Below are 25,771 nucleotides of genomic sequence, written 5' to 3' on the forward strand. Positions count from 1 at the left end.
CTGGTCTTTCGGAGAGATGAATGAGCCTGGTTGCGCCTGCCTTTCAGAGTTTTCAATCAAGGAATGAAGTCAGAACTGTGATTGACAAGTGAGTCATTTGTACTGAGTGTTACCTGAGCATTGGGTTATAGTGGGGTCCTAACCCAGGACTCCTCAAGAGTTGCTCTCCTGCCCAACCCCACTTCAGGGCCCATTTATTCCCTTATCTGGCTAACTCCTGAGGGCCAAGTGGGTGAGGCCAAATGACATGTGGGTGGGGTCAAAGGACAGCTCTCAAAAACAAATAAAGTGGGGCAAGCCTTTCTATGCCTGCAATGCATTTACAACTGTTCTTATTGCTGTTATTTATATTTAGTAATCTGCTCTAGGAGATTCAGATTACAGACAGGGAACTAACAGTAATGATGAGGATGCTACATTGCTTAACATGCCCCCTCCCCAGTCATGAATACGTGAGGGCACTCCTGGGTCCATCATGGTCGCTTGAGGCCCATGTCCAGCTCAGGCTAGTTCCCCACCCCACAGACCTTTTGGGACAGAGAGGACATGGCCCTGGTCCTCCCTGCTCTGCACCAGATGGGATGGTTGCAACGCTCTCTGTGTGGAACTGCCTTGAAGGCGACTCGGGAACTGGCCCAAAATGCAGCAGCCAGATGATTGGCTGGGCTGCCTCTCTTTATGAAGGGCATTTCTCTCCCACCTCTTTGTCCAAGGAGATCAAGGCGGCATCCATGGGTCTACCCCTCTCCACTGAGTCCCCCCACAACAAACACGTTGGATTCCTGTTTTAAAACAGTTGCACTGGTTGTTTCCTTTCCAGCAGGACCTCTCCTGCTCTCAATGCCTTGGCTTGTGAGACCTCCTGTGATGCTTTCATAGAACTATAGAGGTGGATGGCACCCCAAGGATCATCTAGTCCAACCCCCAGCAATCTCAGAGGGCACGCTTGCATCTGGAGGAACTAAGTGTTAGAATATTTCCGTTCCACCTTAAGGGACAGGCATGACTGTTGTGTGTCACATGCCTGTTTACACTCCAGCACAGCTTGCTGGGAACTTCTGTGTGTGTACAGTGGTACCTCCGGTTACCGACGCTTCAGGTTACAGACACCGCTAACCCAGAAATATTACCTCGGGTTAAGAACTTTGCTTCAGGATGAGAACAGAAATCGTGCTCTGGCGGCGTGGCAGCAGCAGGAGGCCTCATTAGCTAAAGTGGTGCCTCAGGTCAGGAACAGTTTCAGGTTAAGTGCAGACCTCCAGAACGAATTAAGTACTTAACCCGAGGTACCACTGTATAGATTTTGCTTATGCTGTCTTGCTTTGGACATGAAGGAGAAGAGACATGATTCCTTTGTCCTGATGTGTGCTGAATAAACTGCTTGTAAATCTGCTCACATATGCCTCTCCAGCCACTTCTGTTGTGCATTTAATCTGCTGAGTGTGCGTGCCCAGCTACTGAAGGCTTCTGAAGCTCGGGTCGCAGTTTCATGCTGATCCAAGGACTGGAGTTCACCCAGCACAGCTGGGGGCCTACTATTTGCCCCCAATTCCTTGGCAGCATCCTAACACTAAGCACTGGAGGAGTAAAGGAGCCCTGCAGGATCAGGCCAGAGGGCTGCCTCCTATGTGGGAGACAGGGCAGAGGATTCCCCCATCGCCCTCTCCTCCTCCTCCTCCTCCACGGATTGGCCTCCTCCTCTTTTAACGCCACCTTGATTGGTGGCCTCCCTGGCTCTTGTGGGAGGCAGTTCCACAGGTTTTACTCTGCCCTGCAAAAGGAAGCACTTTCTCTTCTCTGCCTTCCTTCCTTCCTTCCTTCCTTCCTTCCTTCCTTCCTTCTTCTCCTTGCACAGGTGAGGTTTTAGGGACCAGGGTATATTTCATGTCTGAATGTTTCCATCCGCGGCCAACCTCTGTTATACAAGGGGACTGATCTATACATCTAAATGGGGTTTCTCTGCATGCATTTCCCCGCTCCTGGATCCAAGTGGCCTGCAGCGCATCCATGCAAAGGAAGAGCAGAGCTGCCGCCCTCCTGCGACCCTCCGCGCCCTGACTTGCCCCCCTCTCGCCATGCAGCGCTGGGACCCCCGCTCTCCCCATGGGCCCTATCCTGGGAGAGAGGAGACTCACCGGATCCCAGCAGGCGCCCCCAGGCAGCCTCTGCAGAGCCGAACCAACGGGACCCCCACACGCCCCACTTCTTGCAGGAAAGAGAGGGGTTGGGCTTTCGCTCTGGAGGACCCTGCCCCCCCCCGTCTTACTTTCCTGTCTAGGAATCTAGCTCGTTTCCGTTTAACCCTTGGCAAGCCGAGCGCAACCAACTCACGCCTCTCCCTCTCTCGAGAACCGGAGCATCGCGCACCAATGGCATCCCGAGAAGGCGGAGCAGGAGAGGTTTATGGATTACTTCCGGTAAGGGACACATTCAGTTTTGGGCAGCAGCTGAACGGCCCCCTAACAGCTGGTCCCTGAACACGGGTCCTAAGAAATCTTCACTGGCTCCCGGTCCGCTGACCTTGAAAGCCCCAAATGGTCTCAGCCCAGTAGAAGGGGAGGAGCGTCTCCACGTCCATCGCTCAGCCCGGACACTGAGGTCCAGCTCCGAGGGTCTTCTGGCAGGTCCCTCATTGCGAGAAGTGAGGTTACTTCTCGGTTGTCGTGACTGCCCTGTGGAACGCCCTCCCACCAGATGTCAAGGAGATAAACCATCATGCGACCTCCCTAGACGCCTGAAACGCCTCCCCCGCCCCGTGGATGTTGCAGGAAAGTAAATGAAAATCCCGACGGAGGACAAAGAGGTAAAGGGGTCGCGGGGGGGGGGAGGGGAGAGGAGAGGGGAGGGGAGAAAAGTACCCAGAGACCCCTGACAGTTCCCCAAAGCGCCTTCCGTGGGCCCCGTCAGCAGTGATGCGAAGGGGGCTTTTCTCGGCCCCTTAGGCGCCTTGGTAGGGGCGGGCATGGGGCCCTCGCTCAGGGGGTACCCATGAGGACCTCGCTCAGGGGGTACCCATGAGGACCCCATCGCCCCGTGTCCCCCGCGCAGGCATCCCCGGAGCGCTGGCGGCTCCGCGCAGAGAGAGGTGGGCCACGAACGGGTTAACGGGCAGGAGGGATAGAGACCCCCGTCCCTCCCCTGCTTCTCTTGGGGGGGGCACCTCCAGCTGGAGAGATGGGGGCGCAGGGTGTGGGATTAGCGGAGCCAAGGGAGCCTCTGGATGCAGGGGAGACTCTGGAGAGAGGGAGGGGGTCAAGGAAGTGGGGGAGAGGAAGGGGAGCATCCCTGGGGCAGGGAAGGGCAGCATTGGTGGGGGGGGGGGAGAGATAGGAAGGACAGTCTAGGGGGGGGCGTCTCCATTGTGGCAGCCGCGGGGGATCTCTGGTAGGACAGCCTTGGCTTCTCCCTCCCGCCCAGGAACGGGCCACCCCTTCAAGGCAACCAGAGGGATCCCTGGAAAGTGGGGGTCCTGTTCCCCCACCCTTCCTTCCTGCAAGCTCCATCCTTTTCCCACCCCATATGCCCCTGTCCTGTCCAGACACAGCAATTCCGCCCAGTCCAGCCATTGGTCCCCTGGAGAGGAGAGGAAATCCCGAGCAGAAGAGAGGGGGGGGGAGGCCTTCTCAGAAGCAGCTCTTTGTTTCTGCAATCCCACCCAGGAAGCAGCCAGAAACCTTTTCCTCTCTTTCAGGCTTCCATCTTTATTGTCTTTTCCACTGCCTGGTTCATTGAGGATGAGGATAATGTACACCTGTCATCAGAAACGGGTGCAGAGTCCATGGAATGGCTCTCAGGGTTGCTTTAGAAGTTGCACCTCGAAAGCATTCTGTTCCTCTTATTCTTTCTAGGCAATGTCAGAGTGACTGACGAGCTGAGATACAATCCTTCAGCATCCGATGACAGCGACTGCATGAATCTTCCTAGTCAAAGGACCCATTTTCATGATAGACAGTGCCTGTGGCTGGAGGCTCTACACAGGGTTTGCCTGTGCAGGCCAGAGACTACCAGTATTAGCACAGGTGAGGTTTGTGACCTTCCCAAATTTACAGAATGTATATGAATGAGATTTCCTGGGTGGGATTATAGTTTATGGCAACCCTGTGATTTTCTCCACCCATAACATTTTATGAGCTGATATATCAGTACGAGCTCCAAAATAACTTTAAAAACCCCCACAAGATCATCATCGTTGTCGTCGTATTTATACCCCTGGGCCTTAGTTTGCCTCCCCATGATCTAGAGAAAACACCAGCTTTGAATCATACAGAGTAAAACTACCAGAACCTTCTTGAACCAATAGGTTAGGAATAATCGCTATACATTACATCCATACTTTTCTATGCCTGAAAAATGCAACCATGACACTGTGGGAATATTCAGAATGCAGGAGAGGAAATATTGCTTGATTATATCCTTTCCAACTTGTGTTAACAAGTTGTACAATGTAGCAGAGTAACATTCCCCTTTTTAAACTTACAGCGGATGTGTTTGCTCAGGCTCACTAAAGCCTCTAAAATAAGTTTCCTTGGTAATTTCCACTTTAGTCCGTCATCAAAAGATAGACACGACACAGTCTTCTATAAAAGTATAAAAAGAGTTTACTCACACATTCTGTTCACAAATGGATCCCAGAAGGCGGACTTAGGTTACAAAAGTTACATACACCTAGAAACTATCCCATAAGGAGACAGCCCAAGAGAGCATCTTAGGCTAAGCAGATGTTGCTTCTTTGACGAATGTAGTCAGAGAGAGAGAGATGGCTGACCAGTCCTGCTCTTTTGTTATCTGGGCAGGTGAGGTCGCGCCCACCTCTAGTCACATGCAGAAGACGTCTGTGCCAGCCTAGGAGAAACTGGAAGTTCTGACTGGCTGGTCAGGACATCCCCCTTTATGTCCACTCTAGGGATGTTGTACTTGACTGTTCTTGTGTTTCACATTCCACAGACACTTTAAAAGTCAGCACCAACCGTTTGAATTGTACTCGGAAATGCGCTGGGAGTCAGGGAAGATAATTTAGAAATAGTGTCATGTGGTCTCAGTGGCTGCTCCCAGTAACTAGTCTAGCTCCCCCATTCTGGATTAGTTGCAGTTTCAGAGTCACCTTCAAAGGTAGCCCCATGTAGAGCAGATGGCAGTAGACCAAGCAGGAGATAACCAGAGCATGTGCCACTCTGGTGAGATAGTCTGAAGGCTGGTAAGTTCTCAGCCAGTGTACCAGATGGAACTGGTAGACAGCTGCCCTGGACACAGAATTGACCTGCACCTCCATGCACAGCTGGGAGTCCAAAATGACCCCCAGGCTGCACACCTGGTCCTTCAGGGGCACAGTTACCCCATCAGGACCAGGAAGGCCCCCACCCTCCCCCAGGGGCAGTACTTCTGTCTTGTCAGGATTGAACCTCAATGTGTTGGCCGCCATCCATCCTCCAACCACCTCCAGACAGCCACACAGGGCATTCACCATCTTCACTAGCTCCAATTTAAAAGAGAGGAAGAACTGGGCATCATCCACATACTGGTGAACACCCAACCCAAACCCCCTGATGATCTCTCCCAGTGGCTGCATATAAATAGTAAAAAGCATAGGGGAGAGGATGGAGCCCTGGGGCACCCCACAAGTAAGCATCCAGGGGTCTGAACACCACTTTCTGGACATGGCCCAGGAGGAAGGAGGGGAACCACTGCATAACAGGGCCCACAGCTCCCCTAGAGGGTCCAGAAGGACACCATGGCCAAAGGTCTCCAAAGCCGCTAAGAGATCCAGCAGAACCAGGAAACAGCTTTCCCCTCAATATCTATCCCATTGGAGCTAATCAGCCAGGGCAGTTTAAGTCCCATGATGAGGCCTGAATCCCCATTGGAAGGATCAGGGTGGCAGAAGCTTTCCTGGTCCTGCACCCCCAAAACTTCCAGCCACAATTCTTTAATTAGCTTTCAAGGGGCCACCTGATACATTGTGGTCTTTTCTTCGAAAAACAAATATTTTGAATACTTTTACAGTGCCGTATGATGTAAATATGGGACGCGGGTGGCGCTGTGGGTTAAACCACAGAGCCTAGGACTTGCCAATCAGAAGGTCAGCGGTTCAAATCCCCACAACGGGGTGAGCTCCCATTGCTCGGTTCCTGCTCCTGCCAACCTAGCAGTTCGAAGTTCAAGTAGATAAATAGGTACCGCTCCGGCGGTAAGGTAAACGACGTTTATGTGCACTGCTCTGATTCGCCAGAAGCGGCTTAGTCATGCTGGCCACATGACCCGGAAGCTTTACGCCGGCTCCCTCGGCCAATAAAGGGAGATGAGCATTGCAACCCCAGAGTCGGTCACAACTGGACCTAATCGTCAGGGGTCCCTTTACCTTTACATTTATGATGTAAATTTTGTTTCTGTTTCCCTTGTTCCACATCGGAGAGACTTTGATACACAGGTCTGAGCTCATCTCTCTGCCTGAAACTGCTGTGTTAGCAGCACTGCCTGGGCAGTGTGTTTGGGGGTCCTGGGCTGCCTAGACAAGAAGACCCCCTTCTCAGCCTGGCTGATATGGTCCCAAGGAACACAGAGCAGTAGGTTTGGCACCAGCTTGGCTGCAGGAGGTGAATGAAGAAGGTGTGCAGGACACCATTCAACCATCATAGAGAGTCCACTCTGGATTTGTGTAGGTTTCCCTCCATAGCCTTTTCTTCTCCTGAAGATAACTCACGAGGCCGCAAATGTTTAGGACCAGAGTTTTCCTTCTTGATGGGCTCCCATCCCTGGTAGACGGCCGGTTGAAGCCATTCCTGGGATTGTGGCCCCTGTTGCATCCTGACAGCTTCTGGAAGCCTCAAGTGAGAGCTGAGTCCAGGGTGGGGACGACCAAAGGTACTCCCGCTCCCATAACACCCCATGACATCAGATAATTACGATATTTGAGACAGAAGAGGAATAAATTCATGTCTCTAGAAATAACACAACTTCAGGCCATCAATAAATGAACACTACATATTCAAGGTTGAAGTTTTCACTAGTAGAGTTATCCATTTGCCTTTAATATGCAGCTTTTTCAGTGTCACATTAGGATAGTCAGAAGACGGGCCTGAGATCAGGCAGCACATCATTATTATAAGGAACAATGGGGGGGGGGTGTTTCCCATTTGCCATCTGCTTTCCTTCTGCTTCTGCTGCTCTCTCCATGCAATGGGAGGCATGTAGACAGAGGTCCATCTCCAAGAACAGGAGCTTCCCTGAGCACCAATTCAGCTGACCCCAAGCACCAAGCCTTGTCACTAGTTCTCTGACTGACCCAGACCACATTCCCCAGAAAAGACATAGACCTGGGCCTCACATAATGGTCCACATGGACCTCCTGAGGCCAATGGGACTGTGCAGGTGATTCATGAAGATCTAGAGGTGGATGGAGGATTATGATGCAGAGGATGGGGAATGTCCAAAGGAACGATGGATCGGAGAAAGAGAGGAATATGGATAGGAGGTGGGGGAATGTACGGTATGTTGATATATGACAGTGCTAATGGCATTTGATGTGCTCTCTTTCCCTTTGTTCTCTTCCTTGAAACCCAAACAGGATTTCCTTTCCACCCACTCAGAAGAAGGTGATGGAGAAGACATTCAGAATTCCAAGGGATGGGGCACCTTTCGTTTCATTAGGAATAGAAATTAAAATGTGTGAAATATGGAATATGCTTCATTGAATTAGCAAACATAGCTCACATCTACTCCAAGAGAGGAGAAACCACTGAAAGGTATGGAGAGTGGGAAAAGTTTTACTGATAGTGGAAAACTTAGAACACATCAGCGGAGTCACATGGACAAGAAAGGATTCCAATGCAGGGAGTGTGGGAAGAACTTCAGTCAGAGAGGACTCCTCAATATACACCAGCGGACTCACACAGGGGAAAAACCATTTAAATGCACGGAGTGCGGAAAAAGCTTCCGTCAGAGTGGACACTTAAGTGCACATCTACGGACTCACACGGGTGAAAAACCTTTTAAATGCAGGGAGTGTGGAAAGAGCTTCAGTCGGAGTGGACACTTAAGTTCACATCAACGGACTCACACGGGTGAAAAACCATATAAATGTATGGAGTGTGGAAAAAGCTACAGTAAGAGTGGACACCTCAATAAACATCACCAGACTCACACAGGGGAGAAACCATATGAATGCAGGGAGTGTGGGAAGAGCTTCAGTCAGAATGCAGACCTTAAATTACACCAGCGAACTCACACTGGTGAAAAACCATATAAATGTATGGAGTGTGGAAAGAGCTTCAGTCAGAGTGGACACCGCAATATGCACCAACGGATTCACACAGGGGAGACACCATTTAAATGTATGGCGTGTGGAAAGAGCTTTAGTGATAGTGGAAACCTTAGAAAACATCAACGGACTCACACAGGGGAAAAACCATTTAAATGTATGGAGTGTGAAAAGAGCTTTAGTGATAGTGGAAGCATTAGAAGACATCAACGGATTCACACAGGGGAGAAACCATATAAATGTATGGAATGTGGAAAGAGCTTCAGTTTCGATGCAGGCCTTAGATCACATCAACAGACTCACACAGCGGAGAAACCATATGGATGTATGGAGTGTGGAAAGAGCTTCCATCGGACTGGAACACTTAGAATACATCAACGGACTCACACAGGGGAAAAACCATTTAAATGCATTGAGTGTGGAAAGAGCTTCAGTCGAAATGGATACCTTAAAACACATCAACGGACTCACATAGGGGAGAAACCATATAAATGTATGGAATGTGGAAAGAGCTTCAGTTACAATTCAGGCCTTAGATCACATCAACGGACTCACACAGGCAGGGGGAAACCATATGAATGTATGGCGTGCGGTAAGAGCTTCAGTCAAAAAGGAGACCTTAAATTACACCAGCAGACTCACACAGGGGAGAATCCATTTAAATGCATTGAGTGTGGAAAGAGCTTCAGTCGAAATGGATACCTTAAAACACATCTACGGACTCACACAGGGGAGAAACCATATAAATGTATGGAATGTGGAAAGAGCTTCAGAAACAGTGGACACCTCAATATACATCAACGGACTCACTCGGGGGAGAAACCATATAAATGCCTGGAGTGCGGAAAGAGCTTCAGTCAGAATACAAATCTTAGAAAACATCAGCACACACACAGGGGAGAAACCATTTAAAGGTATGGACTGTGGAAGGAGCTTCAGTCAGAGTGGAACCCTTGATTTACGTCAACAAACTCACACAAAATACAAACCATAAAAATGTCAGGAAAGGCGATAGATGTTCAGTTCTAGTTGAAGTCCTACATCAACAGACTCATGCACAGGAAGAACTTCAATAGTTGACACCCTACAAACCATCAACAAACTCAGAGTAGAAGCAGTTTAAATGAAAAGATTGCAAAAAGCGCTTTATTTAGATGTTTGGCGTGTGGGACGTCTTCCTCTCAGAGTCCACTCTTTTCTTCACAGAAATGAACTCAGGAGAAAATCAGTCTTTAACACATGTTGTGTATGTGAAGTTCTGGTATTTATGTGTAAAACTGTATAGTAATGAAATATTGAAGGCAATGTCAAACAATGTGATTATAATCTAAGATGTAAAGTAGCTTTCGATAGAGAAGGGGTGAGGGTTTATCTGGATTGCTGGTGGTCAGTGAGGATTAGTGCTGGGTGATATATTGTCCAAACTGGTTTCTAGACCACATCGTGAAAACCTTCCAAAAACAATTGATATGGCAACACACCACAGATAACAGTGTGTGTTTCTGGGATGCTCATTTGCTTGGAAGCTGCTGGCAGAAATGTTTGCTTTGTGAAGCCCCTGAATATGCTGAGTTCCTGACTTCCCTCCCAGACAACAGGAAGCAAAAGACGCATCCATTGCCCTGTCTCCTTCCAGCCTCTTTCCTCCCTTGCTCCCTTCTGCTGGTGTGCGTGCCTGACTTGGATATACTGTGTGATATTTGTTGGATGTCAAACTCAGCCAAGAGCATAAGGTCAAACAGATTCCTCACTGGCCTTGCAGACAACTTCATTGTCCAGAAAGTGGGAGAAGCAACAAGAGGAACAGCCATTTTAGATCTGGTCCTAACCAATGTCGATGACCTGGTTAGTGGGGTAGAAGTGGAAGGATCATTAGGCGCAAGTGATCATGCTCTTCTGAAGTTTACTATACAACGGAAATGAGCAGCCAAGCATACTAGGACTCAATTTCTTGACTTTAAGAAAGCCGACTTCATAAAACTTAGGGAAGTGCTGGGTGAGATCCCATGGACAGTAATACTAAAAGGAAAGGGAGTTCATGGTGGCTGGGAGTTTGTTAAGAGGGAGATAGTAAAAGCACAACTTCAGGCAATACCAATGAGACGGAAACATGGAAGGTGCCTAAAGAAGCCAGGGTGGCTATCTAAAGAACTTTTAACTGAGTTAAGATTTAAAAAGGATGTGTACAAAAAATGGAAAAGGGGGGAAACCACCAAAGAGGAATTGAAACAAATAGCCAGCATGTGTAGACAGAAAGTCAGGAAAGCTAAAGCACAGAATGAACTCAGGCTTGCTAGAGAGGTTAAAAGCAACAAAAAAAGGCTTTTATGGGTATGTTCGTAGCAAAAGGAAGAACAAAGAAACAGTGGGGTCACTCAGAGGAGAAGATGGTGAAATGCAAACAGGGGACACAGAAAGGGCTGAACTCCTCAATGCCTTCTTTGCCTCAGTCTTCTCCGATAAAGAAAACAATGCCCGACCTGAAGAATTTGGAGCAAGTGATTCAGCAGAGAAAACACAGCCCAGAATAACTAAGGAGATAGTACAAGAATACTTGGCTAGTTTAGATGTATTCAAATCTCCAGGGCCAGATGAACTGCATCCAAGAGTATTAAAAGAACTGGCAGATGTGATCTCAGAACCACTGGCAATCATCTTTGAGCATTCCTGGAGAACAGGCGAAGTCCCAGCAGACTGGAGGAGGGCAAATGTTGTCCCTATTTTCAAAAAGGGGAAAAGAGAGGACCCAAATAATTACCGCCCAGTCAGTCTGACATCAATACCAGGGAAGATTCTGGAGCAGATCATTAAGCAAACAATCTGTGAGCACCTAGAAAGGAATGCTGTGATCACCAATAGTCAGCATGGATTTCTGAAAAATAAGTCATGTCAGACGAACCTGATCTCATTTTTTGACAGAATTACAAGCCTGGTAGATGAAGGGAACGCAGTGGATGTAGCCTACCTTGATTTCAGCAAGGCATTTGACAAGGTGCCCCATGATATTCTTGTAAAGAAGCTGGTAAAATGCGGTCTTGACTATGCTACCACTCCTGAGGGCTTTTCATCTTGGATTTTTTGTCCTTATAATAGAAAGACATTCCCTCAGGAAACTTTCATTTGTATTGGATATTATTTCTCCTTAGGACACTTGCTAAAGTTGTAGGCCTCTCTTTCCTTCAAAAAAAAAACAAAACAAAAAAAAAAAAACCAAAAAACTTTTAGGGACCTCTTCATAAATTATGATCATTTTCTCATCAATGCAGTCCGTCCGTCCCCCCTTGATTCATCCACAAAATTGTATCTTTCAAACCTCTGGAATTGAAGAAAATTAGGCAATCTCCTGGGAATTTTTTAGATTTGGCAGAACTTGTCTTGATTCTTAAAACTTTATCAGTTGTGGATGCCACATCCTCATCTTTCAATTGAAGCCAATTTGCAATTTCCACAATTAACCTATTCCCAATATCCTCTTCTGCCAGTTCCAGCACCCCTCTGAATCTCAGATTCAATTCCTCCTTCTTCAGTTCAATCATTGCAAGAGCATCCAGTGTCTCCTCAAGTAGTTTAGTCAACTCTGTCACTTCTCCTTTAACTTTGTCCCCTTCTTTCCTTGTCTCTTTGACCTCTTTCTGTACTTTTTAATTGAGTCATCTAATGTTTGTGTTTTAGTCTTTACCTCATTAATTTGTCCTTTTAATTCTGTAATTGATTGGTCAAATCTCTTTTCCATTCCAGTAAGCTTACTTTCCAAATTTTTTTCACAGTCCTAAATGTCCTTGATGTCTTTTTTGATCTCAGCAGACATCTCTAAAATCTCATTTCTGGGTTCCATTTCTTGTTTGGAATTCCTTCTGTCTCTTGGTGTTGACCCTGTATGCCATAATTCCACTTAACAATCCTTTTTACTTTATTTTTCTAACTGCCACCACTAGATGTCCCTCTTTCCTTTTTCCAAATTTTATTAACATGATTTATTTTTAGTTAGTTCTTTTTAGCTCCTTTACTATGTCAATAACCTCTCACTATATCGAGAGAGAGAGGTTTTTCTCTGCCAGTAGGTGGTGCTTTATATACTCTTCTGTGTAGTGCACCCTCTAACTTATCTCTCCTGCCTCTTGTTTTGTCTTTCTTCTCCCTTTTAATCCCTTTCCCACCAAACACAATGTTTGCCTACTTTCACTTTCCTTGTCTTCCTGTCAATGGAAGGAGAAAATTACAAACAGTTATCAGAACCATTTTAGAAAATACCAAGGGGTATACTACACAGCTATTAATCAATTATGAAATAAATCCGCCTGCAGAAGGTCCCAGGTCCAATCCTAGCAACTCCAAGCAGGGCTGCCTGAAACCCTGAAGGTGATGCTGCCAGCCAGTTGCAGGCAAGACTGAGCTGAGTGGGCCTGGCTCAAGGGGAGGCAGATTCCTACGCAGCAAGGCCTGCGCACTCGGGGCTTGGAGAAGGAGGGGGCAGCTGCCTGCCCCCCACCCCGAATCAAACCTTGGCTACTCTGCCCTTGCCCCACACGTGGGGGTAAGAGGGGGAGGGAAGCGGGGTGAAGACTTGGCACTGATGTAAGGCGAAGCGTGGGGTGGAGGGGGAAGGCACTGCATGGCACCCTCTGCACCCACCACCCTGGAGGGGGGGAGGGGGGAGAAGGAGTTTGTCCCCACTCAGCCAGTCTCTATTACACGTGATCCGAAAGCTGTACGCCGGTTCTCTCGGCCAATAAAGCGAGATGAGCGCCGCAACCCCAGAATTGGCCACGACTGGACCTAATGGTCAGGGGTCCCTTTACCTTTACCTAACGACCTTCTTGACCTGCTGCTTATCCTGTATCTAAATTATGTCAGAACATCCAACGATTTCTTGATCTTGTGCTATAAATTATATCAGAATCTTTGCTCAAAAGTATTCCTACGTCGTATTGTCTTTGACCAATTGGGGATTTCATGTTTTCTCTGCGAGGGAGGAGGGAGAGTGACTACAGGCTATAAAAGATCTGGACTGAAGTGAGCTCTTGGCTCCCATCTCACAGACGTGAAAATAGCTGCAGCTCCAAATAACATTCCCAGCTGGGGGTTTTCCATGTCTTCTCTGTGAAGGAGTGGGAAAAGAGGCTATGAGGCTTTAAAACTTGTGTGTAATCTTTTTGACTTGTTCTGCTGGCTTGCTTTTTATGCTGCAGTACTCGTTTGCAAAAATGTATTAATAAAATCTTCCTTTTACTAAGATTGTCCAAGATTGTTATCTTTTTATACTTTCAATGCATTAACACCCCCTTCGCCCAGAATACATTTTGAGCAGCATCTTCACTAGTATGTCACAAGTGGGGAGGGGTATCAAAGGGGAGGGGTATCAAAGGGTTACACAAGTTCAGCAGTTTGTCCTTCTATCAGATACAACTCTGGACACCTCTCAAGAACCCACCACCCAGAGAACAATAAAACTATTGACATACATCCTTGCCCTCAGGGCTTCTCCCAAGATGGGCCTTCAGAACACCTGGCTTGATCAGCTGCCTCTGTGGACGTCTATTGTCGCCCCTTGGTCACTCCCTGGGTGGGGCGAAGTGTACGTGCTCTCACGCTCAGGGGATTATGGCAGTAGGCCCTGTTCTCGCTGCCTACGTGACTATCCCCTTCCAGGGTCATGGAGGAGGGTGAAGCCTCAATTCACCTTAAAATGGTGTTGGAATGGGAAGAATTGGTTAAAGAATGGGTATTATATGAATTTGCAAAGTTAGGTATCTTTCCCTGAGCTGTCAAGCTGAAAGGATACATTCAGACACAGTCTCTGTAAGATTCTAGCAACTTTAGGCAATCGAAACCAAAATGGATACATTTAATATACTTTGCCCATAGTTTGAGCAGCAGGAGGGCGCTGAGACAATTGTGCAAAGGCTGAGCTGAATGGCTGGTTTGCAGACAGTTTTAGCCGTCTACAGATTCCCCCATTGGCTAGCTGTCAAAACATAGCGCTCTTGATTGTTGAGTTTCAGTTATTCATAAATTCCATTCATAAAATACAAAGTCCATAAATCCCATCCATAAAATACAGAGACCGTGTTTTCCTGTATTTATAGGAAGTGTGTGTTGTTCTTGTGCTACTGAGGGAAGAGGGGTTTTGGACCCAGGGGATAATGTCAGGTGGTAAGCACACCCCCCCTTGTAATTTCCCCCACTCTTGTCACACGCAGCTGGGCTCACTTGCCAGAGCCACCTGGAGGGCCTGACTACAATTCCCATCAACCCTGACCACTGTTCTTGCCAGCTAGGGGTGATGGGAGCTGTTGTCCAAAAGCAGCTGGAGACCCAAGTTTGGGAAACCCTGTTCTCCCTCAATTACAAAGGAGGGTCCACTTGCATCTGAGCGTCAGGTGAGCCCTGCAGGATCAGGCCCAAGGGACCTCTGTCCTCCCAGGGGCCAAGCAGGGGCCCACCGGCAGCACTTGAGCACCAGAGAAGGGGGGAGGCGCATTTCTTCTAGGGACACGTTTCTGGGGTCCCCACGGTGCCCCCCAGCCTGGCTCCACTCTGCCAGAGCAGCTGGTTTTTGTTTCGCTGCAGGTGAGCCTGCCCCGTGCAACGTGGGGCTCTTAAAGGAACTTGGGGGGGGGCGGAGGGGCTGCAGCACCAATACCTAAAACACGGAGGGATCCAAGCACGTGGGGTGGGGGAGGGGAGCATTTTGCAATGCAAACCTTGTAGGAGGGACGGGACCCACTTTGCAGCTGGAAACCTTCCTCCCCCCCCCTCAATTCTTTCCCTCCCCTCCCGGCACATCCTTCTCTCATCCCGCCCACACAACCCCAGATCCCGCCCCCAATACATTGCTCCTCCTCCTCCTCCTCCAATCCGGTTTCTGCTCCAGGAATGGGGGGGGGGGAAGCCCCCCTCCCAACCTGCCTGCTTCTCCCGGAAGTGGAGCTTCCACTCCGGATTGCCGCTCTGCCCCGTAGATGGGGGGGGGGCGCTTTCGGAAAGGGGAGGAGGATGGGAAGAGGAGGATCCCCGCCCCCCGTGGACGTTGCAGGAAAGAAATGAGAATCGGGAGCGAGGACAAAGAGGTAAAGGGGTCGCGGGGGGGAGGGGGGAGAAAAGGACCCAGAGACCCCCGCCAGCTCCCCAAGCGCCTTCCGTGGGGCCTGGATCCCGGCACGTGTGCTGCGAAGGGGCGGAGATGGGGCGCCCACCCACGAGGACTCCCTGGGGCGCGGAGAAGCGGGCCAGGAAAGGGTTAAGGGGTGCGGGAGGCGCCGGGATAGAGACCCCCCTGTCGCTCCCTTGCTCCTATCGGGAGGGCTGCCAATGGAGAGGTGTGGCGCGCAGGGCGAGGGGTGACCCGAGCCAAGGGGGCCTTTGGGTGCAGGGGAGACTCCGGGAGAGAGGGAGGGGGGGTCGAGGAATGGGGGGAGGGAGGGGAGCATCCCTGGGTCAGAGAAGGGCAGCACTGGGGGAGGAGGGGGGGAGATAGGAAGACCAGTCTTTGGGGAGAAGTCTCCATCGTGGCGCCCGCTGGGAATATCAGGAGCGCTGGTGGCTCCGCGCAGAGAGAGGTGGGCCACGAAAGGGTTAACGGGCACGAGGGATAGAGACCCTCCCCGGCTCGTCTTGGGGGGCAGTAGGGAGGGAGTGCGACGGGTGAGCCAAGGGGGCCTCTGGGTGCAGGGGGGGCAAGGTTGGGGGTAGGAGGGGGGCACCCCCGGGGCAAGGAAGCGCAGCATTGGTGGTGGTGGGGAGATAAGAAGACCAGTCTTGGGGTGGGGGCGTCTCCATCGTGGCTTCCTTGGGGAATCTCCGGAGGGGCGCCTTGGCTTCTCCCTCCCAGCCAGGAACCGACCCCGCTTCAAGGCGACCAGAGAAGGTTCCCTGGAAAGTCGGGTCTAGTCCCCCCACCCCTTCCTTCCTGCAAGCTCTATCCTCCTTCCACCCCATAAGCCCCTGACCTGTTCAGACACAGCACTTCTGCCCAGTCCAACCATTGGTCCCCTGGAGAGGAAATCCAAGAGGAAGAGAGGAGGGGGGAGGCCTTCTCAGAAGCGGATCTTGGTTTCCGCAATCCCACCCAGGAAGCAGCCAGAAACCTTTTCCTCTCTCTCAGGCTTCCATCTTTAAGTCTCTTTTCCCCTGCCTGGTTCATTGAGGATGAGGATAATGTACACCTGTCGTCAGAAACGGGTGCGGAGTCCATGGAATGGCTCTCAGGGCTGATATAGAAGTTGCACCTCAAAAGCATTTCTGTTCCTTTTATTCTTTGTAGGCAATGTCAGAGTGACTGTAAAGCTGAGATACAATCCTTCAGCATCCGATGACAGCGACTGCATGAATCTTCCCAGTCAAAGGACCCATTTTCCTGATAGACAGTGCCTGGGGCTGGAGGCTCTACACACCGGGTGTGCCTGTGCAGGCCAAAGACTGCCAGTATTAGCACAGGTGAGGTGTGTGACACCCCCCCCCCCCAAATTTATAGACTGTATGTGAATGAGAGTTTGTGGGTGGGATTATAATGTACGGCAACCCTGCGATTTTCTCCACCCATAACATTTCATGGGCTGATATTGCAGTACGAATTCCAAAATAACTACAAAAAATCACAAGATGATAATAATAGTACAGTGGTACCTCGGATTAAGAACTGAATTCGTTCTACAGCTCCGTTCTTAATCTGAAACTGTTCTTAACCTGAAGCATCACTTTAGCTAATGGGGCCTGCTGCTGCCACCGCGCCGCCGGAACATGATTTCTGTCCTCATCCTGAAGCAAAGTACTTAACAAAAGGTAGTATTTCTGAGTTAGCAGAGTCTGTAACCTGAAGCGCCTGTAACCCGAGGTACCACTCTAGACCTTATAGTATTAGTATTTCCCCCCAACCACTCTGGACAGCTTACAGTACATATACGTAAAGGTAAAGGGACCCCTGACCATTAGGTCCAGTTGCGGCCAACTCTGCGGTTGCGGCGCTCATCTCGCTTTATTGGCCGAGGGAGCCGGCGTACAGCTTCCGGATCATGTGGCCAGCATGACTAAGCTGCTTCTGGCGAACCAGAGCAGCACCCGGAAACGCCGTGTACCTTCCTGCCGTAGCAGTAGCTATTTATCTACTTGCTCTTTGACATGATTTCGGAATGCTAGATTGGCAGGAGCAGGGACCGAGCAACGGGAGCTCACCCTGTCGCAGGGATTCGAACCGCCGACCTTCTGATCAGCAAGTCCTAGGCTCTGGGGTTTAACCCACAATGCCACCCGCGTCCCTACAGTACATATACAAGACAGTAAAACATCCAAAAATTAAAAACTTCCTGATACAGCTGTCTTCTAAATCTCAGATAGTTGCCTACCTCCTTGCCCTCTGAAGGGAGGGCATTCCATGGGGCAGGAGGCCCTCTGCCTGGTTCCCTGGAACTTCACTTCTAACTGCAAGGGAACCAGCAGAAGACCCTCGGAGGCGGACCTCCCTGTCCGGACTGAGCGATGGGGGTGAAGATGCTCCTTCAGGTCCACAGGGCCGAGGCTGTTGAGGGCTTTAGGTTGCAGATCTTGCTCCTCCACAATGATTGATGTATAGTTAACAGAGTAGGAGAAAACACTCAGAGGCAGCAAAAAAACAATTCAGCTGAGAAATTTGTTACTGAAGACAGATAAGCATAACAGGACCCAAAAAATAGCAAAAATGTAACTCACAGTAAAACCCTGGCTTAGCCTACCAAAACAGCACTCAAGTAAAAAGCAGACAAGCAGAGTAGAGTAATAGCAGAATATGAAGTGGGAGCAGGCGCATTTCAATACTGCAATTTATATACAATGCAATGTCAGAGTAACTCTGGGACTAGATAACAAGCCTCCAGGTGGACGTGCCCCACCTGCCCTTCACGTTCCTCTTCCGCACGGGCAGAATCTGCCTTCTGGACTGTGGGATTCACGCTTGTTCTCCTCCTCTCCATCCACCAGGGCTTGACTTCAGGTGCAGCAGAATTCCCCAAACCACCAAGGATTTGAGACCCATCAGCTATCCTCACCTGGGTTAGCCGGCCGGTTGAAGCCGTTGCTTGAACCCCTGTTGCATGCTGAGAGCTTCTGGAAGCCACAGGTGAGAGCTGAGTGCAGGGTGGGGACCAAGGGTGGAAAAATGACCCCAGAAGGACATGTCCCCCACCAAAGGAACTACAGCTCCCCAACACCCCATGACATCGAGATGCAGGTAGGTAGCCGTGTTGGTCTGACGCAGTTGAAATAAAAAATTAAAAAATATTCCAGTAGTACCTTAGAGACCATCTATGATTGTTCTAGATATAAGCTTTTGTGTGCATGCACACTTCTTCAGATACACTGACACAGATGTCACCAGACCCTTGTATATCGTGGGAGGGTGGGGTTTTTCTCAGAAGGTACTCCTACTACCATCTCCCACTACCCTTCACTATATGAGGAAGTGTGCATGCACATGAAAGCTTATACCTAGAACAAACTTAGTTGGTCCCTAAGGTGCTACTGGACTATTTTTGTTACTTTTTTACTTCTACTGTGTCAGACCAATATGACTACCTACCATTAAGTACAGTTATCTCCTTGCTTTGAATATCCTGCTTTTCAGTGCCAGATTAGGATAGTCCTCTGTCAGAAGACAATCACAGGATCAGGCAGCACATCATTATTATAAGGAACAGTGGGGGAGGGGCTGTTTCCGCCTGGGATTCCCATTTGCCAGCTGCTTTCCTTCTGCTTCTCCTGCTCTCTCCATGCAATGTGAGGCATGTAGACAGAGGTCCATCTCCAAGAACAGGAGCTTCCCTGAGCACCCATTCAGCTGACGCCAAGCACCAAGCCTTGTCACTAGTTCTCTGACTGACCCAGACCACAGTCCCTGGAAAGGATGTAGACCTGGGTCTCACATAATGGTCCACATGGACCTCCTGAGGTCAGTGGGACTGTGCAGGTGATTCATGAAGATCTAGAGGTGGAAATGGGGGCAACCACTTGATTTGAAAGGCAGTCTCAGAGTAAAAATTCTTCCGGTTTCTTGCTAAATGTAGTTTTTCTCAATCTCTTTATCTCTTCATAAATCATGTTCCAAAATCTTTGTATCTCTAGACAGGACCACCACATATGGTAGTATGTTCCTATCCGTTCCTTACATCGCCAGCACTTGTTATTATTTGATTTATTTATTTTTGCGAGTTTTTCAGGGGTCAGGTACCACCTATAGTACATTTTCATAAGATTTTCCCTTATAAGGAAACAAGCCGTGAATTTTATATTTTTAGTCCATAATTCGTTCCAAATATTGGGTTTGATCGTATGTCCCAGGTCCCTCTCCCATTTTACTGTAATTCTTTGATATCTTCCTCCTTTCTTTGCCAATTCAAAAGTAGTTTGTACATTTTAGAAAGTATCTTTTGATTATTATATAAAATAACCTTCTCCAGATAGGATTTTTTTTTGTCAAATCCTTTGGTTCTTTTATCCTTTTCAAGGGCGGCTTTTAATTGATAATACTCCAGCCAGGTTATTCCCTTCTGTTTCAATTCGCTTAGGCCCTTTATTTTCGGATCACTACTTGTTTCCTCTACTAAATCCTTATATGTTAGCCAATCGCTGTTCATATTCATCCTGTGAATTGACATAGATTCCATTGGTGACAGCCACCATGGTGTTTTGGTTACTACTGATTTTTTACTCCTCTCCCAACTTACGCAAATTTTTCATTAATAATTTGGATTTTCCTTTATTCAGTTTGAACCCTGAGACCTTCCCAATTTCTTCCAGTTGTGCAAGCGTTTTTTGGATACTTTCCACTGGGTTTTCAGTGGTTACGATTACATCATCGGCAAAGGCTTTAATTTTGTAGTATCGAGTTCCTAGGTTAATTCCTCCTATATTTTTATCCTTTCTTATTGCTATTAAATGTGGTTCCAAGGTGGCAATAAAAAGAAGTGGGGAGAGAGGGCACCCCTGTCTTGTCCCCCTTTCGATGCTGAACTCTTCGGTGATCTCGTTATTTATTAGCAATTTTGCTTTTTGGTTATCATATATCGCCCTAATTCCATTAATTATTTTCTCCCCTACGTCCAGACCTTTGAAAGTTTCCAATAGGAAATTCCATGATACTCTATCAAAAGCTTTTTCTGCATCAACCAATAACATGGCCATCTTTTTACTTGGTTTCATTTCCACATATTCCAACAGGTCAATTATTATTCTTGTATTGTCTTTTATATGTCTATCTGGTAAGAAGCCCGCCTGGTCTCTGCTGATTATTTTGTTTAGAGTCTTTTTTAATCTATTAGCCATCACCCCAGCATAGATTTTATAGTCTGTATTCAACAGGGAGATTGGTCTATAGTTTTTCATGTCTGTCAACTCCACTCCCTGTTTCGGGATTAGAGTGATCAGTGCTTCTTTCCATGATTGTGCTATATCTTTCCCTCCCAGTATATTATTCATTCTTCTTCCAGGTTCTTATAGTACATTAATGTGATTCCGTCAAGACCTGGCGATTTGCCACTCTTCTTTTTTTTTATTACTTGTGCCATTTCATCTATTTCTATATTAGAGTTTAGGGCCTCAACTTCTTCTTTTTCAATTCTTGGTAATTTATTTTGTTGTAAATACTCTTCCATTTTATTAACCTCTAAATGTTCTTGTTTATACAAATCTTTAGAAAAGTTTAAGAATTTTATTTTTATTTTTACTGGGTCTGTTATTTCCTCTCCTTGGTCCAAAATTCTATTTATAACTTTTTTTGTTTGCTTTTCCTTTATCATCCATGCTAACAACTTACCGGGCTTATTGGCGGACTCAAAATACCTTTGTTTTCCCCATTTAATTTTATTTTCTACTTCCTTATTTAATATACTAGAGATATGGGATTGCAATATCTTTATTTTTTGTAATATTTCATGACTTTTTGGATTTTTGATCAACTCTTTTTCGTTAATTCTTATCTGTTTTGTTAGCTCTTGGATATTATTGTCTTTTATCTTCTTCAGCCTAGCCATTTGTTGTATTCCAAGACCCCTCATGTACACTTTACTAAACTACATTCATGTCTGCATTTTGTTTCCCATTTATCTCGAAAAATTCCGCTAGCTTGATTTTTGTTTGCGTCACCCATTGGTCGTCTCTCCATATAATTTTTACTTGGAATGGTTTCAGATAATATTCCCAAAAACAAAACTAGGCTATTTATGTATGCAACGTCAGCAGCAAGGGTTGTAGTGGCAAAACACTGGAAAGATAAAAATACACCCACTAAAGAGGAATGGGTAGTCAAATTGTGCGAGTACTTGGAGCTCGCAAAGCTGACAGATGCAATAAGAGATAAACCTTAAAAAATGGTGAAAGAAGAATGGGAATGTTTAAATAATTATGTAGGGGACAAGGGCTCAACAAGAAAGATCTGGCTATGTTTAGAATGATACCGCATAGAGAAATGCTCCCTGATACCAAGATGAGGGATTCCTTTAGAATGCAGATAGAGAGAATTGATAAGAATAATGATCTGTTGTGAGCTTGACGGAAGTGTACAATAGATGAGCTTTCCTGCTTTGGCTCATCTTTTTCTTTTTTTCTTTTTCTTTATCTTTCCCATAGTTGCTTTTGTTCTGTGTCATGTACCTCGATATTTTTTGTAGTCTTTTTTCATTTTTTTTCATTACTATTAAGGAATTTTCCTTTGTAATTTTGGTTGTCTATATTTCTAAGTACCTGTTTACATGTACCTGTTTAAAGCAAAATAGAAGTTTAAAAAAAAGAGAAGAAGAAAAAAGAAAGAAAGGCAGTCCCACAGGACAACACTATTCCAAGATCATGCTGTGTTATTAATGATGATTGAGGATTATGAAAGTTTGCTGATGCATTACTATCATTAGACATCATACCATTTTCAATTCCTAAAAATTGGGAACATGGGTAGGACATGGGAGAATGTAGGGGATGTTGAAATAGGAGAAGGTGCTAATGGCGGGTGATGTGTCCTTTCCCCCCTGTGTTTTGTTTCCTGAAACCGAAACAGGATTTCCTTTCTGCCCACTCTGAAAAAGGTAATGGAGAAGACAGAATTGCAGGGGACAGGGCACCTTTCGTTTCATTAGGAATAGCCATTAAAATGTGTGAAATGTGGAATATGCTTCACTGAATGAGCACACACAGTTCACATCAACGAACACAAAAAGGAAAGAACCCATTTAAAGGTATGGAGTGCGGAAAGAGCTTCTGTTTCAATGCAAAACTTAGAACACACCAGCAGACTCACACAGAGAGAAAACGTTTTAAGTACAGGGAGTGTGGGAAGAATTTCAGTCAGAGTGGAAACCTTAAATTGCACAAACAGACTCACACAGGGCAGAAACCTTTTAAATGCATGGAGTGTGAAAAAAGTTTTCATGATAGTGGAAACCTAAGAAGACATCAACGGACTCACACAGGGGTGAAATCTTTTAAATGTGTAGAGTGTGGAAAGAGCTTTAGGGATAATGGAAACCTTAGGAACCATCAACGGACTCACACCGGGGAGAAACCATTTAAATGTATCGAGTGTGGAAAGAGTTTTAGTGAAAATGGAAAACTTAGAACACATGAACGGACTCACACCGGGGAGAAACCATTTAAATGTATCGAGTGTGGCAAGAGCTTTAGTGAAAATAGAAGCCTTAGGGAACATCAACGGATTCACACAGGGGAGAAACCATTTAAATGCATGGAGTGTGGAAAGGACTTCAGTCAGAGTGGAAGCCTTAGGAAACATCAACGGACTCACACAGGGGAGAAACCATTTAAATGCATGGAGTGTGGAAAGAGCTTCAGTCAGAGTGGGCACCTTAGAATACATCAACGGATTCACACAGGGGATAAAACATTTCAATGTATTGAGTGTGGAAAGAGCTTTAGTGATAATGGAAGCCTTAGGAACCATGAACGGACTCACACCGGGGAGAAACCATTTAAATGTATCGAGTGTGGAAAGAGCTTTAGTGAAAATAGAAGCCTTAGGAACCATCAACGGACTCACACAGGGGAGAAACCATTTAAATGCATGGAGTGTGGAAAGGAGTTCAGTCAGAGTGGAAGCCTTAGGAACCATCAACGGACTCACACAGGGGATAAACCATATAAATGTATCGAGTGTGGAAAGAGCTTTAGTGTTAGTGGAAGCCTTAGGAACCATCAACGGACTCACACAGGGGATAAACCATATAAATGTATCGAGTGTGGAAAGAGCTTTAGTAAGAATGCAAGCCTTAGACTACATCAACGGACTCACACAGGGGAGAAACCATTTAAATGCATGGAGTGTGGAAAGGAGTTCAGTCAGAGTGGAAACCTTAGGAAACATCAACGGATTCACACAGGGGATAAAACATTTCAATGTATTGAGTGTGGAAAGAGCTTTAGTGATAATGTAAGCCTTAGGAAACATCAACGGATTCACACAGGGGAGAAACCATTTCAATGTATTGCGTGTGGAAAGAGCTTTAGTGATAATGGAAGCCTTAGGAACCATCAACGGACTCACACAGGGGAGAAACCATTTAAATGCATGGAGTGTGGAAAGAGCTTCAGTCAGAGTGGGCACCTTAGAATACATCAACGGATTCACACAGGGGAGAAACCATTTCAATGTATTGATTGTGGAAAGAGCTTTAGTGATAATGGAAGCCTTAGGAACCATCAACGGACTCACACAGGGGAGAAACCATTTAAATGCATGGAGTGTGGAAAGAGCTTCAGTCAGAGTGGAGACCTTAGAAACCATCAACGGACTCACACAGGGGAGAAACCATTTAAATGTATGGAGTGTGGCAAGGACTTCAGTCAGAGTACACACCTTAGACAACATCAACAGACTCACACAGAGATGAAACCTTTTAAATGTATGGAGTGTGGAAAAACCTTCAGTCAGAATGGAAATCTTAGAAAACATCAGCAGACACACAGGGGAGAAACCATGTAAATTCATGGACTGTAGAAGGAGCTTCAGTCAGAGTGGAACCCTTGATTTATGTCAACAAACTTACACAAAAGACAAGCCATATAAATATCAGGAAAGTAGACAGAGGTTCACTCTTATTGGAAGTTCAAAACCAACATACTCATGGTCAGGAAGAACTTTAAGAGTTGAAGCCCTTCAAACCACCAACAAACACAGAGAGGAGAAGCAGAAGTCAGAGAGGAGACGCTCCCGTTGCTCGGTCCCTGCTCCTGCCAACCTAGCAGTTCGAAAGCACGTCAAATTGCAAGTAGATAAATAGGCACCGCTTCGGCGGGAAGGCAAACGGCCTTTCCGTGTGCTGCTCTGGTTCGCCAGAAGCGGCTTAGTCATGCTGGCCTGGAAGCTGTACGCCGGCTCCCTTGGCCAATAAAGCGAGATGAGCGCCACAACCCCAGAGTCGTCCGCGACTGGACCTAATAGTCAGGGGTCCCTTTACCTTTACCTTTATTTAAGGAACATCTAGGGACTCTCACATGGGAGAACCCGTTTAGATGTATGGAGTGTGGGACGTCTTCCTCTCAGAGTCAACTCTGAGCAATGAACTCAGCAGGAAATCATTCCTAAAAGCAAGAGGTATATGTGAAGTTCTGGTGTTTATATGTATAATACTGTATAATAATGAAATAATGAAGGCAACATCTCAGAATAGTGAGTATAATTTTAGATGAAAGTACCTTTGGTTTTTGCACCAAACTCTGTCACCCCCCACCCCTGATCTCCAAGCACTGCTTCTTCACCAGAACTTCATCGCTGCCTCCTGCGGGTCATGAAGAAAACTTGAAATGCTGAAATTGAATGGGATATTTTCCTCCAAGCCTCATTTCAAGAGGGGGAAGGAGGGGCTGTAGGTACCAGGGAAATCTCCTGGTGGGAGCATCTTCACCCTTAACCCCGTGGGGCAACCCCAGAGCTCCTGCTTATTCTAGGGTTTGGGAAAGAGAATATTTTTCCATAGTCCCAGAAGTTTTTATTCACTCATGCTACTCTGGAGTTTTCCTACCAGAGGACCACAGTGCTGTGGCTGCTGTTGTTGTCATGGACTGCCTGGTGGGAGGGGGAGGCACCAGCTGGGGGACCACAAGGGAAGAAGGCTCAGAGCCCACGGACTGGTGGTGGGATGGCAATGAGCAGAAAGAGGGAGAAAAGGGAGCAGACCGGAAGGGGAGATGTTGCAAGCTGAGGAGGAAACAGGGTTTCGTGAGCAGGAAGAGTCTGGGGCAGAGAGCAGTTCAGGCTCGGAGGGAGGAGAGGAGGGGGCCAGGAGACCCAGGAGAGGCCGGCTGCTGAAGCATCCAGGGAGACTCCCCCTCCTGCTGCGACCAGCACATGCCTTTGAGTCTGGCGGTTAGAACTCTTAGAATGTGGGGATCCCATTTTTCAACCAAAGCAAAATCCCACTAACCTTTTCCCAGGTCTTTCCTGACCTGACAGTCGTTCGTCTTCTCTACGAAGGACTCTACAAAGTCCTTCTCCCTCCCTTTATTTACCATGGGGTCCCAGCAACCTTTTCTGCCTCTTACACTCTA

General features: G+C 47.2%; 2 protein-coding genes across 5 annotated transcripts; both read left to right on the forward strand.

Moving 5' to 3' along the window:
- The first annotated feature begins 6,283 nt into the window (after positions 1-6,283).
- Positions 6,284-9,580, forward strand: LOC310659126 (uncharacterized protein). The gene is made up of 2 exons (XM_083402265.1): positions 6,284-6,824; positions 7,562-9,580. The coding sequence occupies exon 2, from the start codon at positions 7,742-7,744 to the stop codon at positions 9,164-9,166; it is 1,425 nt and encodes a 474-aa protein (XP_083258391.1). The 5' UTR covers positions 6,284-6,824; positions 7,562-7,741; the 3' UTR covers positions 9,167-9,580.
- A 5,565-nt stretch (positions 9,581-15,145) lies between these two features.
- Positions 15,146-24,206, forward strand: LOC310659095 (uncharacterized protein; the record flags this gene model as incomplete). Of its 4 annotated transcripts, none has more annotated exons than XM_083402156.1 (4): positions 15,147-15,324; positions 16,518-16,695; positions 18,206-18,344; positions 22,269-24,206. In XM_083402156.1, the coding sequence occupies exon 4, from the start codon at positions 22,392-22,394 to the stop codon at positions 24,204-24,206; it is 1,815 nt and encodes a 604-aa protein (XP_083258282.1). In that variant the 5' UTR covers positions 15,147-15,324; positions 16,518-16,695; positions 18,206-18,344; positions 22,269-22,391. The 4 variants fall into 4 exon arrangements, with proteins under 4 accessions (XP_083258284.1, XP_083258282.1, XP_083258283.1 ...); XM_083402155.1 differs by having other exon boundaries at positions 15,148-15,324; positions 16,518-16,690; XM_083402158.1 differs by lacking the exon at positions 18,206-18,344 and having other exon boundaries at positions 15,146-15,324.
- Positions 24,207-25,771: the final 1,565 nt, after the last annotated feature.

This window comes from Podarcis tiliguerta, assembly GCF_965153285.1.
Source record: "Podarcis tiliguerta genome assembly, chromosome: 10".
Lineage (NCBI taxonomy): Eukaryota > Metazoa > Chordata > Lepidosauria > Squamata > Lacertidae > Podarcis > Podarcis tiliguerta.

Coding starts and splice junctions, on each gene's coding strand:
- LOC310659126 (XM_083402265.1), top strand. CDS start 7,742: ATGGAGAGTGGGAAAAGTTTTACTGATAGTGGAAAACTTAGAACACAT.